At 47.8% G+C, this 20,194-nt stretch overlaps 2 protein-coding genes across 3 annotated transcripts in view; one reads left to right on the forward strand and one right to left on the reverse strand.

The window, feature by feature from the left end:
• Window positions 1-4,646, reverse strand: part of LOC149358756 (histone lysine demethylase PHF8-like) — a 47,610-nt gene extending 42,964 nt beyond the window's left edge. The window contains exons 1-6 of the mRNA XM_089570933.1: window positions 4,488-4,646; window positions 3,785-3,870; window positions 2,771-2,829; window positions 2,633-2,691; window positions 1,495-1,655; window positions 480-621 (exon numbers count right to left, since the gene is read on the reverse strand). Coding sequence (XP_089427059.1) covers window positions 480-621; window positions 1,495-1,655; window positions 2,633-2,691; window positions 2,771-2,829; window positions 3,785-3,870; window positions 4,488-4,585 — 605 coding nt within the window. The 5' untranslated portion in view covers window positions 4,586-4,646. The remainder of the gene's footprint in view (window positions 1-479; window positions 622-1,494; window positions 1,656-2,632; window positions 2,692-2,770; window positions 2,830-3,784; window positions 3,871-4,487) is intronic.
• LOC149358757 (GRAM domain-containing protein 4-like) overlaps window positions 1-20,194 on the forward strand; it is a 159,887-nt gene that overhangs the window by 30,887 nt on the left and 108,806 nt on the right. The window contains exon 1 of one of the 2 annotated variants that reach the window (XM_089570936.1): window positions 17,263-17,606. The exons of the other annotated variant lie outside the window; for it this stretch is intronic. Coding sequence (XP_089427062.1) covers window positions 17,526-17,606 — 81 coding nt within the window. The 5' untranslated portion in view covers window positions 17,263-17,525. Of the gene's footprint in view, window positions 1-17,262; window positions 17,607-20,194 lie in introns of those variants that run through there. 2 annotated transcript variants of the gene reach the window in all.

Consider the following 20,194-nt stretch of genomic DNA (forward strand, 5'->3'; position numbering starts at 1 on the left):
TTCTGCCAAGCCTGCCTGAACTGCACAATCTCCGAAGCACCCATCCCCCACCACACGGACAAATTTTAAGTCCAGAAGTTTCAACACAAGAACTTAAAGTTATAACATACTGTGACACTTGTGCCACCTACCTAGCACCACAAAACAAATCAATTCCCATAGTTACTAGCACAATATACCCCTTTGCCATCACAATACTATTACCATGGCTTCTCTGTCATCTGCAGTCACCTTCAATGGGACTCGAGAGGCTCCCACGCCAATGACTTTTCTCTGCCTACCTTCCTGCCAGCCGTTCCCACCACCATCCAGTGCCAAGCAACCTCCTGCATTTATATCTGCAACTACCAGTCCCATTAGAACCCTCCAGTGGCACTTCCCACAACTAGGTGTATTGAGGCAGATCCCTCTGCACACCACGCACTACTATTCCAACAAAGATCATAAACACATGAGAGATGTAGGTAGTGAACCCTGACCTGGTGTCCGAGAACTCAAGACTGATGACATTGAAGACCTTGGAGCGGTCATAGCTGTTGAAGTAATCTACCCATTCCGACATTGTCATCTTGAGATCCTCCTGCTTTCGGACATCAATCACATCCAACATAAAATCTGGACCTGAAACAGTACATGCAAGTGCCATGGCAGTCAACAATGTCCGAAAAACATGAAATGAATTGCACATGGGACTTGCTGGATCTGAACGGAAACCTTCAACCGCAGTTGTACAATAATGGTAACACCAATGCACTACAAAGGTCACACCAAGTTCTATTCTGTCACAAACAAATCACGCAACCTACATCAGAAAAACTTTGTAGAATTCAAACATTGTGGTATATAAGTTGAAATGAATACCATGAAAGGATACGCTTTCTTAAAATAAGGCGAACTCTGATGAGTTTAATGGCTACTTCAAGTGCCGCATTTTCCTGCCCACATCAAATTTATTAAAAAGTTTCTCCCAATTCAAACGAGTTCTTGGTCCTTTTCAAGTTAAAATTATCATGAGGTGAGTGGACAACAATGAATACTACTATCCCACCACAACAGAGTAGGTACTACACAGGCACACAAACCTACACCATATATCCATGCTGACGGCACAGGTTTGCCCAGTATAGTATACCGTAAAAACCCACATGCAATATAAGGCCGTCTTTTTTGGAGTTTTAAGACATAAAATTTGGCTCTCGTTATATGCATTCACAATGTTCAAGCCTGTGCAGGACTCATAAATGCTCCACAGAGTTTAAAGAATCGTCTTTCTACCTTTGGGAAAAATAACAGAACAAGGCTCTTTCGGGTGAATGCTCTGGGTAGCGTGAATACAAATGCTTCACGCATGTTTATTCACATAGCAACGTGAATGAAACATTCTCCTTTCTTTTTTTTTTTTTGCAATCCCATTCAGCTGCATGTGTGCACTTTTACAGTGTGATCCAAAGAAAATAAGAAAGCAGATACAAGAATAATGAGAGGGTCACTAACCAATAAAATCCATGACATCACTGACAGTGAGGTCCTCTGGTGGCATCACAAGTCCCAGGCCGTCTTTCTTGAGGACGAGCACAGGGTTCGTGAACCCACTGTGCAGCAAGTACTGCAGGTTGAACTGTTCCCCACTCAGCCGGGTCACTATGCTCTCCGCACTGAAAACGTTGGAAACGAGATAGGTGAAAATTATAAAAACCCAAGCTACTTGTCTACTTGCACAGCTTTCACAAAAATATGGCAGCCATAGCAAGCACAGTTAATCTGCTGACAACATGTCAGGGCAGTGTTCTATGCGATGAGTAATTAATGCGCATAGATGGTGCGGTTCTTCTTCCTTTTATTTATTTATTTTCTTTGGAACAGGGCCCGTAAACAAGGCACAGATATTAAGGGCTATTAATCCACACCCTAGAAAGGCATAACAGTGAAACAGGTGGTTAGATCAGCTCAAGGTCAGACGGATGGATGAATGTTATGTGTGTCCCCTTTCAAACAGGGTGGCGACAGGTGTTAGCCTGGCTCAGTAGCTTTTGTTTCTCTCAGCGATTTTTTTAACCTTTCTCTAAACCTTAAAAAGTACCGTTTTGAAATTATCCCTTATTTTAAATTAAGCTTCCGATGACTTTTAGTCTAAATGGACTTTGAATACTAAACTCTGGTCTTTAGGTCACTGCCCGGCTTTCAAAAAATCAGGTCACAGTCACATGCCAGCAACGTTTGGTGGCCACAAAGACAATGGTTACCAAGTGCTCATCACATTTATATGGCACTATCACAGATGCTATAAAGCACATTTAGCGGTCAGTCTAGTTATCTACCACACCTGCAGTGAAGTACAGAATGCGTGGGTAGCATGTGTTCCACACTGCAACCACAAGCGTGCACCTCAGTCAGCACACCTTTCTCAAGTGCCATTGCCTATTCATTCATTCCTGACAACAGTGAATTTCTTCACATCAATGTTCGTGTTCTATAGCTAGGTGTAAATGTGCACGGCATAGTTCTAGCTAACGAGCGAAATACAGCGATGCTGCTGCTACCCAGTGTAGAATAAACGGCATGCATCACGAAACACATTTCTAATAGGACAAAAGTTGAAAATGCAAGAGAGACAAGAAGCGTTTCAGCTTACCTTTCAAAATGCCTTGATTTGAGTTCCTTGATGAAAACGTAAGTTCCCGTCTGCACAGGCTGCAAATATGGTGCCAGCAAATTACTAACAAAGCATAGTACAGTGCAGGAGGTGTTCAACTGAATGAGGTCAACTCACCTTGTCACTCGCGTCAGGATCTGAGTAGTCATGCCGGTGCCAGTTAGTTCTCTGCTTCCCTGAAATAGTACGGCACAATGACACGGTCAACAGAAATCTTGCATAACATGCAGTGAGCTGCTTACTTTTACCTTTCAACTATTGAAAAAATGTTTTCTCAAGAAACTCTAGTTTGTTCGAGCTCATATATTACACAGAGGTCACATTCTGTGGTCTGTCTCGTACAGTAGCGCATTTGGAATTACAGCTTGCTCAGTTCTTGCTAGCTTCTACCTAGCAGATAATGGCGATGGTTTCGGCAGCTCCCCAAGCTTGCTTTTTTGCCTGCCAGGTGGTTAGTAGATTATGGAGGTTTTCTACGGCACATAACAGACGAATACTGATGCAAAACACATTACTGTATGAGGCAGACTCATAAATTTAATGTCACTGCAAATGATGAGAACAAATATACCAGGAATTTATGACAAACAGAAGCTTCGACACGTGAAAGCATAAATATGCTGCCTACTGTATGCTATAAATTACACATAATCCTTTGAAAATGGTTTATAGGATTGGTTTAATAACAGCAAATTAAAGTGTGCACATCAAAATATGCATGGACAGATGCTCACAGTGGTAGTTAACATGTGCAATATTTTTCTAGATTAACTGCCATTAAATGTCAGCAATCTTAAGTACCCATCACCTAGCAGAAATAAGTAGAAGCAGTGAAAAGTACGCCGATAGCAATGTAAGTTTTTCCATCCAAGCAGCAAACAAAGTGAGAATACTGACATGACATGTTTAAAAAACAGCGTCGAGAGCATTTCTCAAAGCCGTGCCTAGATCTAGTCTTATAACGTTTCACATTAAAATGGCGATTAGATACGATTTACATAGACGTGCAGCATAGTTTCGCTAACATGGACTTGAGCACTGATTGCGAAGTGTGTAAAACACCTCATGAGGACGAGCTGTAGCTGATATTCATTAAGCGCAGGAAAGTTGGAAAGAACAGTGAACACTTACAGACTGAAGGTCCGAAGGAGAGCTGGCACTGAGGGCAGTGGTATTTGATGATGTCGCAGGCGTCATGCTCCTTGACATCCACACAACTGAAACCAAGAAACAGTACAGCAACGTTGAAGTAGCGTTCCGACACTGCCTACGACAAGCGTTGGACAGCGAGCGGCCTACTTTGACAGCTTCCTAAAAGAGCGCGCTCTCGAGAGCGTGGTCGATACGTCAGGCGCATCCCGGCTGTGATCTCAATGTTTTTTTTTTTTCTTCATTTTCGTCTTCGAAAGCTGCACGCGCTTCTTAAAGCCGTTAAAGCAACTCTGCCAGCTGAAATAAAAGCTTCGAGAATAGCTGCAACAACGATAAACAAAGCATGCAGCTCAATGGTTAAAAAAAAAAATGCGGTGAAGTCGGGAGACTGGGAACCAGCTGATAGGCAGGCAGCATGTGAAGCGCGACACGGGAGACACGAACGACAGCGGTTGCGATCCCCGTTAATACAGCTTGAAAGGCCCGCTACGTTCTGGCAACAAAGTCTCGAGGGCTGTGCCACTCAGCAGACAAGCTGTTAGCACCGCAGCAACTTGTGCCGTTCGAGCAGATAGGAAACCAACGCGTCGCGACACGGTGCTGGCAGAGAGGCATTCGCGGGTAATTACAGTTGCCAAGAACGGGAAAACAGGCAGACAACTGTCGGTTCGAAGGGTCTTACTTTCCGTGAAACCAGTCTTTGCAAACATCACACTGAATCATAAACAGATTCGGGTCGTACGGTTGACCACAAACACAATACACATCTACCGACGCCATCTTAGGTCCTACGGCAACCCAAAACAACACACATGGTTGAGAACTCTGATTGACTGTTGCTTTAGTAGTTCAAAGATGTTTGAATGTGCCGGAGACAACAAAAAAAAACTACAGACGGGGATCTTTATTTGCTCCCTTTTATTACAGCTGCGCATGGAGCTCGAGCTACCTTTATCAGCTCAAGCGATTGCTGCTATTGCTGCTGCGCCGTTAGAGCGGTTCGAGTGTATTCAGAGAAAACCATCAGAGTGCGCCACTATAGCAGTAGAGCCGCCCTGGCGCGAAATTAAAACATTAAGTTTTACACGGGGTTACTGGAGAATAATTCCGCGGCAGAATAGTTGCTGGGACGTTCCGTTCAGCCGTTGTTAACATTTTACCATTAAACCCTGTCAAACGCCAGCGATTTCTGCCGCCGCTGCGCAAAAACCCGTTTAGCGTCGTCGCGGCGGCTCGAGCGGCCAGAACGACGAGGTTCCAAGTTGCAAATTTTTTCCAGGTTTTTTGTGGCGACGCTCCACTCCATCGCTCAATCCACTCAACCGCTTGTATGTGACATTTATAAAATCAAGGCCTGACAGCCCAGTCACATACACGAGCGTTTTGCAAACGCGAAGCTGAGGGTCAGTTATGCAACCACCCAGGAAGAGATGGAGAGGAGTCTCGTAACCAGGAAGGAACCTTGGTGGCATGGAGGAAAAAAAACTGAGGAGGGAGCGTCCGGCGACAACCTTGAAGCCTCGTCTTAACAAGTAAAGATATAGCAAAAAAAGAGAGTGTGTGTCCCCCGTGATCGCACCACGTGATAGCGTGCGGTAAAGTCTAGCCGCGCCGCGCGCGCGCATGCGCCGATTAGCGCGGCAGACTAACTGTAGATCAACTTCCTTGCTGTAGACGCCCGCGCCGCGGGTCGCGCATACGCGCACACTAAAACATACCGGAATCAAAACATAAAGGACCGGCTCGGAGAGCGAAAAACTGAGGGAGAAAACGACTTCAAAACACTCGGCTTGCGAACGCTGGCCGCGTGACGTCATGCTCCCTCCTTAGTTTTTTTTCCTCCATGCTTGGTGGTGGGGGCAAAAGAAAAAATGGCTGAGGCTTAACTTGGTTAAGCCTGGAGAATGCGAAGCATCATCGTGTCGCGTAATTTGGAGGCGCACAACCACAGTGACGGCGCGAGGTGGGCCCCCGTTTCTCCACTGTCGTGACGTCATTAGGTCACTTGGTGTGACGTCATGTATCACGTGATTTGGAGGCGCACAACCACAGCGACGGCGCGAGGTGGGCCCCCGTTTCTCCACTGTCATGACGTCATCGTGTCACGTGGTGTGACGTCATGTATCACGTGATTTGGAGGCGCACAACCACAGCGACGGCGCGAGGTGGGCCCCCGTTTCTCTACTGTCGTGACGTCATCGTGTCACGTGGTGTGGCGTCATGTATCACGTGATTTGGAGGCACATAACCACGGTGAAGGGCTGAAGTGGTAGCTAAAGTAGTATGCTTCGCATAAGAAAAATGCAAACGAAATGACTTCAAGAAGCGTTGGCTAGCGAAGGCCGGCCGCGCTTCACCGCTTAACTTCAGCGTGTAACCAATATTCGCAGACCGCGAGATTCTCGCGCCCGATCGAGGCGGCCATGCGCAGACCGCTTGGTGGCCTTCCATTGAATAAAAGATAAGATACAAACTAGCCCAAGCACTGGCTGCGTCCGAAGCTCTCTTCCTCGACGCGGAATGGGGCGCTCCGAGATTTACGCGCGCAAAAGAGACGCTCACAAGAGTCGTTTCAGGAATGGCCCTACCGTTTTGGCGAACGCCCAACAAGAAAAACTTGCCAAGAAACAAAGGTACCATTAGCGACTGCACAGCTGGTAGAGGTAAAACTCCTGGCGAGTCAGGCGAAACGAGTTTAGGCGGGAAAGTGATTATGTAAGATATCTCGTAATCCTGTACAACGTTCCTTTAACTCCATATCGGGCATTCGAGCGGTTTCCTCGTCTTACGTGCCTTAAGCGGAAAGAAGGAACGATGTTTTTAAGCAGTATTAGTGGCAGAGTCGTATATTTAGGTTTTGCACCGTAGAACAGCCGTATTCCGAAAATCGGGCAGGAATTTAAAGGTGCAGTGAAGAGGAATCGGAACTAGTCTTTTTGCCGCGGGAACTCAATCTACACGTTCCGAGCATTCTTAGAAACTTCGATTTATTACCCTGTGTGGCCGATTTCCCTAATTAAATCGAATTAACGTCCGGCTTCCGCCTTTTTTTTTTTAATTCTCCGCGTACGGTGGGCAGAGTCGACCAACGCGTGGAGTGCCGCTTGCCGCTCTACCATCGGCGGAGTAATACGTAGTAATCCGGAGCAGCAAATAGTCCGCGCGTATTTTTATTTCTGCGGGCTTACTTTGCAGCTATATTATCTGCGAATGAAACTATTTATTCACGGAAACCTAAAAAAAAAAATCTCTGCCTCTCCCGTAACCGAGAGTAGAGTAAGCATGAAATGTTTACGGGCCTAATGTCATCTCGGTGGACACCCGAACCGCACCGTACAGGAAGGGAGGAACGCCATCACCCGTTCAGCGCGATGCCTTGCCATTTGAACGCAAGGTTTTTTGAGGAAAGGAAATGGCGGAGTAATTCTCTGCCATCTCGGTGGACACCCGAACCGCACCGTAAAGGAAGGGAGGAACGCCACCACCCGTTCGGCGCGATGCCTTGCCCTTTGAACGCAGCGCTTCTCCCCCGGGCCCCTGTCCGCCTGCGCGGCTTTGCTTCGATGCGCGAAGCCCCTAAGAGATCACGTACGACAACCAAGTGTATCGTGGCATTTATGTGCTTTTTGCACGCGTTATTAGAAATCGGAAATTATAATTCCGTGCATTATCAAACGCACAGCGACTGATATCTTGATAAACATTGAGAAGGCACTGGCAGTAGTTATTTTTTGTGACTCCTTTGGAGACCAACCGGCGCTTGCATGCCGGTCGCGTAGGAGGGCTTACAGAGTCTCGTTAATTCTCGTTAAGTCTCGTACGGTGCCCGGATGTTCCCGTTTCAGAGGCCGGATGACTGGAATTCAGTGCCCGGATGAGTGGATTTCAATGCCCGGATGAGTGGATCTCGGTCTCGGCGTGACGTCACCACACTGCCGACAACGGGGGCTAAAAGCATTTCATGCTTAAAATAAAATGTGATGCAGTGGGAGCACTTGCTGGCCAGCGAGGACGAGGAAGCGCAACGATTCCTTGTGCGCCGAGCCACGATGGCAGCAGTCAAGTGTGGCATCCTGGACCAAGGATCGACCACGGCGCCCAGTGACCCGTAATAAACACTTTAACACTTTAAAGCGTGTGTTAGTGCGTGTGTGTGTGTACTCGCAGGTGGTAGAGCAAATCCCAGCAATGGCTAGAGAAAAAAAATTCTCTGCCTCTCCCGTAACCGAGAGTAGAGTAAGCATGAAATGTTTACGGGCCTAATGTCATCTCGGTGGACACCCGAACCGCACCGTACAGGAAGGGAGGAACGCCACCACCCGTTCAGCGCGATGCCTTGCCATTTGAACGCAAGGTTTTTTGAGGAAAGGAAATGGCGCAGTAATTCTCTGCCATCTCGGTGGACACCCGAACCGCGCCGTAATGGAAGGGAGGAACGCCACCACCCGTTCGGCGCGATGCCTTGGCCTTTGAATGCAGCGCTTCTCCCCCGGATCACGTATGACAACGAAGTGTAACGTGGCATTTATGTGCTTTTTGCACGCGTTATTAGAAATCGGAAATTATAATTCCGTGCATTATCAAACCCACAGCTCCACTGATATCTTGATAAACATTGAGAAGGCACTGGCAGCAGTTATTTTTTGTCTCGTTTGGAGACCAACCGGCGCTTGCATGCCGGTCGCGTAGGAGGGCTTAGAGAGTCTCGTTAAATCTCGTTGTCTCGTACGGTGCCCGGATGTTCTCGTTTCAGAGCCCGGATGACTGGAATTCAGTGCCCGGATGAGTGGATTTCAGTGCCCGGATAACTGGAATTCAGTGCCCGGATGACTGGAATTCAGTGCCCGGATGAGTGGATTTCAGTGCCCGGATAACTGGAATTCAGTGCCCGGATAACTGGAATTCAGTGCCCGGATGAGTGGATTTCAGTGCCCGGATGAGTGGATCCCGGTCTCGGCGTGACGTCACCACACTGCCGACAACGGGAGCTAAAAGCATTTCATGCTTAAAATACGAGGAACTTAAGCGGCTTAAGTGGTGAAAGGCGAAAGCCTGAGTGCTGCATTCTGCTACGCGATTGTTCACTTCACATTCTGTTGGTGCATTAATTAACTGCCAATTAATGACGCTTGATCTTTGCCTTTAGGAGTGGAACGCGACAGCGTGTTGTAGCGCTGCGAGGGAGTCCACGGAACGCCACCACCCGTTCGGCGCGATGCGTTGCCCTTTGAACGCACCGTTTTAAGCATGAAATGCTTTTAGCTCCCGTTGTCGGCAGTGTGGTGACGTCACGCCGAGACCGAGAGCCATCATCCGGGCACTGAATTCCAGTCATCCGGGCACTGAAATCCACTCATCCGGGCACTGAATTCCAGTCATCCGGGCTCTGAAACGAGAACATCCGGGCACCGTACGAGACTTAGATTTAACGAGACTCTCTGAGCCCTCCTACGCGACCGGAATGCAAGCGCCGGTTGGTCTCCAAATGAGACAAAAAATAACTGCTGCCAGTGCCTTCTCAATGTTTATCAAGATATCAGTGGAGCTGTGGGTTTGATAATGCACGGAATTATAATTTCCGATTTCTAATAACGCATGCAAAAAGCACATAAATGCCACGTTACACTTCGTTGTCATACGTGATCAGGGGGAGAAGCGCTGCGTTCAAAGGGCAAGGCATCGCGCCGAACGGGTGGTGGCGTTCCTCCCTTCCTTTACGGTGCGGTTCGGGTGTCCACCGAGATGGCAGAGAATTACTGCGCCATTTCCTTTCCTCAAAAAACCTTGCGTTCAAATGGCAAGGCATTGCGCTGAACGGGTGGTGGCGTTCCTCCTTCCTGTACGGTGCGGTTCGGGTGTCCACCGAGATGACATTAGGCCCGTAAACATTTCATGCTTACTCTACTCTCGTTTACGGGAGAGGCAGAGATTTTTTTTTTTAGGAAAGGAAATGGCGCTGTAATTCTCTGTCATCTCGGTGGACACCTGACCCGCACCGTACAGGAAGGGGGGAAGTGGAGTGAAAGAAGAAAGAGGGCCGTAATGAAGAAAATGGAAATTGTATTTCAGGAAAGCAAATTACGCAGTAACTGTCTCACATATCTCGGTGGACACCCGTCGAAACGCGGACACATCTTTCGACACGGCTGCCGACACGGACGCAGACACGGTTGCCGACACGGATTGCTAACGACAGCATGTGGCATTAAACTGTCTCACATCTCGGTGGACAGCTCAATCGTGCCATCAGGGAAGGAATGAAGGACAGCGTGAAAGAAGGAAGAGAGAAGGAGGCGTCATAGTGGAGTACTCCGGAATAATTTCGGCCACCTGGCGTTCTTTAAAGTGCACTGACATCGCAAAACGCAAACGGCGCCTTCTGCGTCATCGAAACGCGGCCGCTGCAGCAGCGATTGACCCGCGCCCTCAGCAGCCGAGCGCTCTAACCACTGAGCCACCGCGCCGGGTGCATATAATATTCCAATTTCGCTACGACCCATGCCGCAATAGCTGTTCACTGACTATGCGTTTCACGAAAAATAGAACACAGGGGGCACATAGTTATATTATGTGATGGTAATGCGATAGCATTCAAAGCTGTTGATGCTTTTGCCATAAGTGACTGGTGTGGCTTATGAGACCCAGGCTGTTCTTCCCGAGCTCTTCCCTGCATGCACCACGTTCCAACTGCCACAGTTGGCAGGTGAAGATTTCACACAGACGAACCGGGTCTGTTAGCATCACTCCCTCCAGCCAATGGGTGTTCTCCGGTCCGCTGACGTAACGTATCTCCAGCCAATGAAATTTCTCCGCTGGTGACATCACTACGCACGCCATCCAATCAGTATTAAGGCGGAAGCCTTTAATGTCTCATCGTTGTAAGCAGCAGTTGTCGACAGAAAATGTCACGCTTTTCAATTGGTGGAAACGGTCGTGACGTCACAGTGCGCGAATTTCAAACGGGGCCAATTGTACTTTGGCTAGTAACCATGCAACCAATTGAAGGGATCGTATAGTGATGCTCCAATTAAGTGGGACTGAGCTTAGTTAATTGCCTAATTACCCAATTAGCCTAATTAGCTTTACTAGTCAGGCCATATAAATAAATAAAACCGATTAAGAAATTGGTCGAGCTCAGGAATCGAACCCCGGTCTTCGGCGTGAGAAACGAGCATGCTATCCACTCCGCCATGCCAGCTCGGTGGTTTGGAATGAACAAAGGCGCGTCTAGTGAATACGGTGTCTTCACTCACTCTCATCCTCCTCCATTCCCTTCCCGCGAGGTTTAGGTGTCCACCGACAAATGAGAGACAGAACAAATGAGAGACAGATACATTTCCTTTCCTCAAAAACCAATTTACTGACGAGCGAGGCGTAGAACCGATTGGGCGATGGCGTTCTATGGACTCCTTGGCAGCGTTGCAAGACGCTGTCGTGTTCCACTCGTAGGGGCATCAGTGACCATACTTTAGGTCAAAAAAGTGCCCCCCTGAATTTTGTGAGACAGTTACTGCGTAATTTCCTTTCCTCAAATACAATTTTCATTTTCTTCATTACGGCTCCTCTTTATCTATCTTCTTTCACTCCCACTTCCTCCCTTCCTCTACCGTGCGGTTCAGAGAGAGAGAGAGAGAAAACTTTTATTTAAAAAGAAGAAGGTTGCTCGAGCAACTTGGGTGGCACCCCTAGTCCAAGGCGCCACTGGCTTTAGCTGACTGACGGACTTGCTGAACCAACTTAAGTTGCTGATCCAGGGTGGTGGTGGTGGTGAAAACATTTATTACGAATGAACAGGAGGTATATTTGGATCAGCCCGTAAGGGACCGATCCTCACAAACACTAGGTGGAGGTCCCTAGTATGGGACCCCAGTGGCGGTTGCCGCCGCCCGGGCGCGCCCGACTAAGGCTTGTTGGGCCTGTAAGTCGTGGCAGCCGAGCAGGGTCGCCTCCCAGTCCTCCCGGGTTGGGTTGGGGATGGGGGGAATAGCGGGGTTGGAGGGGCAGGCCCACACCATGTGATAAGTGTCAGAAGACACTGCACTACAGTGTGGGCAGCTGCCGCTAAAGGAGGGGTCAAAATGTTTTAGCGCTGCCGGGCACAGCAATGTATTGGTGAGAAGGCGGAGAAGGAGCCGCTCATCGGCCTTCTTCAAGCCTTTACATGGGCTAGGGTAAAGGCGATGATAATTTTGATAATATGTTGTAATATCTTTGAATGTATAGACCGGATTAAAATCGGGTTCCTGATCGGACGGGGAGGAGAAAACAGCCCGGTGAGAGAGCGCGCGGGCGGCTGCGTCTGCTGCCTCGTTTCCTGCCAACCCCTGGTGAGCAGGGGCCCATATGAGGTAACGGTGTGCGGGGTCCGTATCCCGTATGCAATTTTGGTATATTCGATAGGCTAGGAAGGGAGTGCAGCCGTGTTCGACGTTCCGACAGGCCCCTCGCGAGTCGGTGATTATGTATTTTGAATTGGAATGTGAGGCCGCGAGAGCAATCGCGACCTCTTCTGCTTGTGTTGCACTGCGGGCTCTGAAAGTTAGGCCGTTAACTGTGTTGCTGTTGTGAACTACCGCGGCCGTGTACCATCCCCCGTGGTGAGGGCCGGAGGCGTCCACGTAGTATACACCTGTTTTGTTGCCATAATATCGGGCTAGCGCTTCCGCTCGTGCCAGGCGCCGACCATTATGCAGGGTCTCGCTGGTCAGGGCCACCTCCCACTGCTCATATGTCGGGTTGGATACAGTTAAGTGTTTTGGTTTCGTTGTACATTCCTACGATATGTGGTAGAGCGTAGGGCAAGCTCCACACCAAGGGCATGTATTCTGATATTGAGTGGGGCTAATCTTGTGTAGGATGAACAAGTTAGGGAAAGTGTTGGTCTGAATTTTCCTCCAGTCTATGGCTGCGGAGGAGTCTAGTTTTATGTGAGGGGGTGGGTATTTTCTGCGCTCCAGCCGAATATGTTCTAATCTGTCACCATAGGTGCTAGGCATGGGCGTGGGGTAGGGATGAGGATCCGCCCGGTGGGTTCAGGTGTCCACCGAGATTAAAGAGAATTACAGCGCCATTTCCTTTCCTCAAAAAGCGTTGCGTTCAAAGGGCAAGGCATCGCGCCGAACGGGTGGTGTTCCGTGGACTCCCTGGCAGCGCTACAACGCGCTGTCGCGTTCCACTCCTAAAAGCGAAGCTTAAGCGTCATTAAATAGCAGTTAATTAGTATTCAGGCATTAATCAGTAATTAACCATTAATTAGTGATTTGTCATCACTTAGTAATTAGTACTCAATTATATGTGACGCCACCGGTGCCACAGAAACAGCGAAGGTGGTGCGGAAAACGCTTCCGCCTCTACCCACTTTAGACAGTCAAAGTGCCCCCTGATTTTTTTTTTTTTCTGAACAACGTCGGATGGCACAGGATTTTTACTCCCGCAAGGGTTCTATGCTATCGTATTAAAAAAAAAAGCGTCACTATATTCTGCAGGAAGCCTTATGGAGTCGGCTTGAGAACGAAGTATGCCGAGAGCTCCGGGCTAAACGCACTGCTCGAGAGAGAGAAATAACTTTTCCTTGCACCCGTCAGAAATGACGGGGGAGAAGGCTTTAGCCTAAACCCCTATTCATTCGCCTAACCGTCGGCCAGAATTCCTTAGGAATCTGCGGCGAGGTCAAGGCGAGACCGATGACTTTGCGCTGCTCTTTTTCTTCGTGCTTGAGTAATAAGGCCTCCTATAGGATTCTACATTTCTATTCGGGTCGATATAGGAAGGGCACCTCCAGACCACGTGCACTAGATCTGCAATGCTATTCCAGTGCGGAAATCTAGGATTAAAGATTTCCGGATGCCATTTACTGTACAGTTGAGGGCTTGAAAACACCCCGGTTTTCAGTTTCCTCCACATGATTTCCTCTTTTCTGCTGAGCTGTTTATCTGCTGCTGGATAGGTCTTACGATGGAGCTTAAAATGAGAAATTTTAGAACGAGTGTGAAGAATAGACGTCGCCAGAAGACAGCGATGAAAGAGCGCTGAAAAAAAAATTTACTTCGTTAAACTAAATGCATAGGTTATGATGCATAGGTTGTGCATAGGTTATGATGGTTTTGCAGACAATGTAAGTGGCAGCTGGTGCAACGCGGTTTCTATCCTTCACCAGGACACACCGGGCTTCACCAGGACACATAACCGCTTTTTGCTTTCGACCCACCTAGCGATAGCGCAAGAAAAGGAAAGAGGGATTTCGTGTTGTCTATCTTGACTCCTTCAGACCACCGCCTCTCACCCTCTCTTCGTCGTCTCTCTTCCACTTACATTTCCCTCTCTGAAAGTGGAGGGGTGAGGACTTCCCTCTCTCTCCACTTTGCCACCTGCCAACCGTGACAGGTGGAGGCTTCACCAGGACACACGACGGCTTTTCGCTAGTGCTAACGCATTAAAAGAAGGAGGCTGGGGAGGGTAGCCGGGTGATTGCAAACAGTACCTCGGTATTTCGGAGCTCAGCCTATAAACACGCATTTCGCAGAAGACTAGGGAATCTTGTTGATTTTTAAAGAGGAGATGTAAAAGCTACCAGGTGGGCGGTGTTTGAAGTTTATGTCTGACCGAACCACTTCTTGGTGACTTGTTAAGAAAACGAATACGCGAGAGTTTTGAAAACATGCAAGCATAGGGATGCTGTCACCGAGCGTAGAGAGCCATATGAACACCACAGCCTGCGCGCGTTATTTATTCCGCATGAAAGAATCTCACAGCACTGCCCTACAAGCGGCTGTTGCCTGGATAGGGGAGCACGCGAGCGTTTAATTCCGCAGTGACATCATTGACAGCAGCAGCAGCCTCACTAGGTGGTGTAGTGGTGGTGGTGAAAACTATATTTGAAACAGGGGAGTTCGGGACACGCAGGTCCTTGGGGCCCCGCACGGCCCCACTGCACTCAAACGTTCATGTCACGGAGGCTCATGACGCTAGCTGGCAGCCCGGCCTGTGGCGATGGCTTTCCTGGCCATCACTAGGCCCACTCCTATCTCTCTCCAATTAAACCTGTCATGCTCCAGATGCGGCCACCCTAGTCCCGAAAACCACTGAGGAGGGTACACTCTTCAAAAAAAGTTAGTAAAAAGGTAGTAAGTGCAGCAGTTACTAACTCTGATTTCGTTTTATTACTTTTTATCAGCTATTTACTACCCTCTTCAAGGTATAGTTAGTAAAAGTAGCCCTTTGTACCTTTTTACTAACTATGGTCGCTAGTTACTACCTAGTTAGTAGCCGTTCCTTTAACCCTAAAATAAAGTCAAAGAATATAAGCTCACAAAGATTGTCGTGCTAATAAATTGATTTTGTAATTAAACATTTCTGCAGGGGCATGTGGTTAGGTAGACTAAGCTGTTTCTACATCTCAACTTCACAATTAACGCTGGTGTCTTAGCTCCACCGGTAAGAGCCACTAGCCCGTAAATGAGTCAGATTTACGGAGTATATAAGACTCAGAAAGATTTACCTACATGTGCACGCGTAGTGCGCGAGTGTGACTCTTTCTGAATTGTGCTATTCCTGCATTCTGAACCTTTGTGTGCGCACTGTAAGGTTGATGATGCCAACGCTCGCATAATTTCTACATGTAATGCACGGTAAGCTTAAACCTAAGTGTGTGATTTACGGCCAGAACGCTCTGATAGCTCTGTCTGGATTCCGGAATTAGTCAAATTGATTGCGAAGCTTTTTTATTTTTCGAGTACGCATAAATCTGACAAGTCACGCCAGCACACCGTACAATGAATCTAGCAACATATGCAAGTTTCTGTTCGTTTTCTTAGTAAATACTTCAGCGTCCCGTTACTAACTGCAGGTAGCAGCCGTTATTAACTCAATGGGTTAGTAACTGTTACTAACCTTTAATAACTTTAGTAACAGTTACTAACAGGGTAGTAACATATGTGACAAACAGTTTCGACCCGAAAAGTTAGTAAGTACTATTACCTTTTTTCTAAGAGTGTAGCGCTAACGAGGAGGGCGGGAGCTAACGGAGCTCATGCTATACCTGTGACATCAAGGCTGCCAGAACCGAGACATTCTTTAAGCTTTTGACCAGACAAAGGTAGGGCTAGTGATGGGCTCGTAGCGATAGGAATTTTAAAGAAGCCAGTAGTCATTGAAATCAAGGAACGCATAGAAAAGTGTTTCTTGTTGATCGACCAATCATATTTAGGATCGGATATCGGATTCCGAAGCAATTATTGGCGAAAGTCCCGATGTTAACTTCAGGAGAAAACGCCAATATTGGGACGTAACAGTGGGCGGTTCCCAAGAGTACTGCTGTGGAAGATAAAAAGATAAAATCACTTGGGGGCATATATGCCAGGAACAAATCTGGGTACCTGGACCTAGACGGTCTAGGGCTGAATGAAGTGAATTTGGATTTAAAAAAAAACGGTAGGATTTTAACGCACTTAAACCGAGTAAACGTGCGAAAGCTAGGGACCCTGAGGGTGCCAAGGTCACCCTTCCATTGCCTACAGCTGGTGCGAAGCTCCTCCGAACTTAACCGAGCTTCCTTCCATTGGCTGCAGCTTGCCCGACGCTCCTCCGAACTAACCCGAGCTTACCCGAGTTACTCCGAGGATTCACACAAGGTTTTTGGTTGGAACCGTTATAAATACTGCTTTCGCACTGAAATGCCGCAGGTGCAAGAATTAACCCGCGGGAGGGTAAGAGGAGGATGATGAAGGGGGGGGGGGGGGGGGGTATACCATCTCTTTAAGCGAGAAACATTTCCTGAGAAACTCACCCTTTTTCGACTTAGCACAGCACTGATCGGAGGTCAAAAGCAGATATTTGGATATTGTTCTCATCGAAGTGGCAGTTAATTCGTTTTAAAACAAATAATCTCTCGAATCTCCATCGCTCGACAGCTCTAGAGAACATGTACAGCCAGATATAGCTAAGGCTCCGCTCTTTCGTTTGCTTGCCTCCGCGACGTTAGCAGAGGCAGCAGTCGGCCTTAGAAAGAATGATTGTGGCGCCTAAAACACAACAACCGACGCCGCTCAATGGAATGGACGTTTCCGTTTCCGGACGTCCGTGATAACGGTCAGGCGAGTCAGCATTGTGCAGTACGCATGCAGCAGACCACGGCATCCATCATCGCTACGACGGCGTACAATCCGAGGGCATGTAATGAGGTAAAGACAGCCGCGTCCGCCGATGCGGATGAAGTCAACAGAATACGAGAGAAGTAAAGAAAGAAAGGAAGGAGTGAAAGACTGAGAAAGAACCACCATCAATCCGGCGCTCCCGCTGCTCCGCAGTGGCGCCGGTCGACCTTGGAGAAAGAGGCTGAGAAAGGCCCAAAGGCGCTCGCGCTTTCTCGTGACGTCACCCGGACAAAATGCGCGGAGGAGAGAACGTAGAGAGGGTGAAAGAGAGGGACAAACCGCGCTCGCTCTCGGAGGCTGGCCCCCGGCGCCCGCTGCGCTGCATGCTCAAGCGGCGGTCGCGTCTGTACGCGTCTTTTGAAAACGTCCATTTTCCGGCTGATCGACGACATTCACGAAGCAAGTGCCTTGATCGACTGTAGTATACCAGCGAGTGCGGACAGCTCGGATACGAAGCGGAGCCTAGCGTCTTAGCAGACGACCACGAACACGGCTACGGCAGCGTAGCAGACGAGGACCTAAAGAGAGCAGACGACGGCGCGACACAACAAGTGCCTTCCCACGCCTACATGTCGGCGCAACCGACAAAGCGTTTCACGTCCAGGATGCCTATTCTGTCGCCTAGGCTCTTCAGGAAGGCGGATAATAAGGTAGCTTCGTTCTTTTTCCCTTCCTTTCTTTCTTAGTCGCGAACCGTGTGCCTTCCGGTGCTAACGGTGGCCCGTAATCGCGAAACCATTGTTTTAGCTGCTCACTCTAATTTCGTGAGCGCGAGGTGGTTTACGTAGTCATTGTCCTCCCGTATTATTTTTGTTTTTGCCCTTATCTTTCATGCGGCTTCTAGCGGAAGGCCGTGTAGTCCTTGGACTGAGGCCGAAGTCGCGAGGCAGTCGGATCTCTGTTCACGGGCGCTAGTGACGTCACTGCGTAATTTCGCGCTCTACGCTTGTAATGCAAATGGCTGGGATTCCGTGTACACTGAACATACGCGCAAGGTCTGTACTTAGTTCTGTACGCAACTAAGCTCCGTTGTTTTTGAAGGGTGGCGCACTTGGCAAGTTGCCTTCGAGTTTCACGTGTTTGCTATCTGCTTTGGCCGCTCGTATGTGTCGCCAATAATTCCTGTTCAGTAAGGGAAAAGATTATTTTTAGCCCAAAAAAAGTGTTTACACACACATGTTATGTATATGCATATGAGAAAGTAGAAAATGAACGCAATTTCAAGTTAATGGGTGGTTTCTGCACACTACAAAGGACTCGTCAAATCCTTTGTTCACAAGGCGCTTCAGTCCTGCCACAAACTGTATACTTCACGACGTTTTGGTCGTTGACGTGCGCGTTGTGCCGTAGAACACTTTGAAGTCATCTATGTCAAATGTTTCATTGATTTATAACACATAAGAGCTGCACGAAGCGATGAGTAAGTTCCTTCAAAACTAAAACTTTCGTGACGGAACGGTAATGCGGAAAAGTTAATCTGCTTACCGTATTGTTTTCCGGGGTAACTTATTGTTTTGTTTATAGTGTTCAAGAAAAATGATATCAATCGTTTCCCCTTGTCTGACAGACTCCGCACCCGACTCTTTTGTCGTCAATCGAAATAAAAAAAAAATAAACACAAGATCAGTTAGCACAAAACTATACAGGCAAAGTCATCCGACCTGCCGATAACTATAATCTCTCAGCGACGTTGGCTTTGGGCACTCCGCTCAGCTAATTGCTTTCTAAGCGGACAGGCTAAAGAGCAGTCGGTTTTGACGAGGAAACAGTGTCCTCATTACGAGGCCTTGCATTCTGATTTTCGGTGAAAGCGCGGTTCGCTGGGCAAGTCGTGTATGCTTTCCGCACCCGTATAATGGTCAGAGCACTAGTTGTTTCTAATCCGTCCCGCCGTTTCCTCAAATGCGAGTGTTTGTTTCATTTTTTTTTTCTGTCGTTTATTTACCAAGCGGCAGCAGTCTATTCTGTACAGTCGGCATCACATCAGTGAAATGACAGCCGCCCCCAATATCGTCATCGCCATCAGTACTACTATAGAGATAGCGCTGGGATTTGCTGGGGAGGACGGGCGAGTGGATGGGAAAAGCGTGACATTGACGAAGGGGAGGTTGGAGGATTGGTGGCGGAAATCAAGGGAGGCGTGAATTTCGAGGGGAAAAGGATAGACAGATTAGATATTGTAAGAGCGAAAGGGAAAGAAAGGGAAAAGAAAATTAAATTAACAATGGGGGAAGTATAGGCTAGGTGGCGAAAGCTACCGCCCGGTACAAAGGGTAAAGCCATTATCATCCATCCATTCGTCAGCAGTCGATCGTATTGCGTCCATTGGGTGACGAAATCGCACCACTGAATTTTTCCCACGCCCCTTTTCTTCGTTTGTGTGTACCATGCCCCCCCCCCCCCCTCTCCTCCCCACACACACACACTTAATTTAATTACGTAAATGATTGCGTAAAAAGCAGTTCGCGGTGAACCATCGAGACTGCTCAGCGGACAACTATCCTGTCGTTGAGCGGGTGGTCCTGGGTTAGATTCCGTACCACCGGGAGAGAATTTCGACGATTAAGAAAAATATAGCTCATGCACAGCATTCGCAAGTCGAGGTCCACACTCCTTCAAGGTCAATATTGACCAAAGTCTAAATCGTCCCATCGAGCATATTCGTTGCCCGAACAGTAAGAATTTTTTGCACGCGGATTGGGGGCGAACAGGTGACAAGCAACACGATTAGGCGCACTTGACCCTTGCGTCTTCCTAACCCGTGTAATTTTTTTTTCATTTATTTATTGGTCTTTGTTGCATTAAAAATGTACGCAAACACTGCCCGGACCCATAGCCAACGGCTAGTAACGGGTCCAATGGAAAAAAAGGTATACAAACATGCAGGCAACAATATACCAAAATAAAGACAGTAAGTTAGTATAAAGAAGGCTAGACATCACTCTCAACACTTGTGAGAGCATCAACAAAAGAAATACATATATTACAGATTATATAAACTAAAAACTTACAGATCAAACAAAACGCGTAGAACTTATACAAAAATTAAGGCATCACAAAAAGCGAGGGGAAAATAGCTGTTAAGTATTTACAAAGCATCACAAGGGTACAACACACGAGAACAGGATAAAATGATTTCAGTGCACACTTTTTAATCACAAACATCCTTAGAATAGACGCAAATGTACAAATCTATAAATAAATCAAGGTATCAGGATTCGGCTACATGCAAATAATA

The sequence above is a fragment of the Amblyomma mixtum genome, chromosome 2 (genome assembly GCF_055824585.1).
Source record: "Amblyomma mixtum isolate Tamu chromosome 2, ASM5582458v1, whole genome shotgun sequence".
NCBI lineage: Eukaryota > Metazoa > Arthropoda > Arachnida > Ixodida > Ixodidae > Amblyomma > Amblyomma mixtum.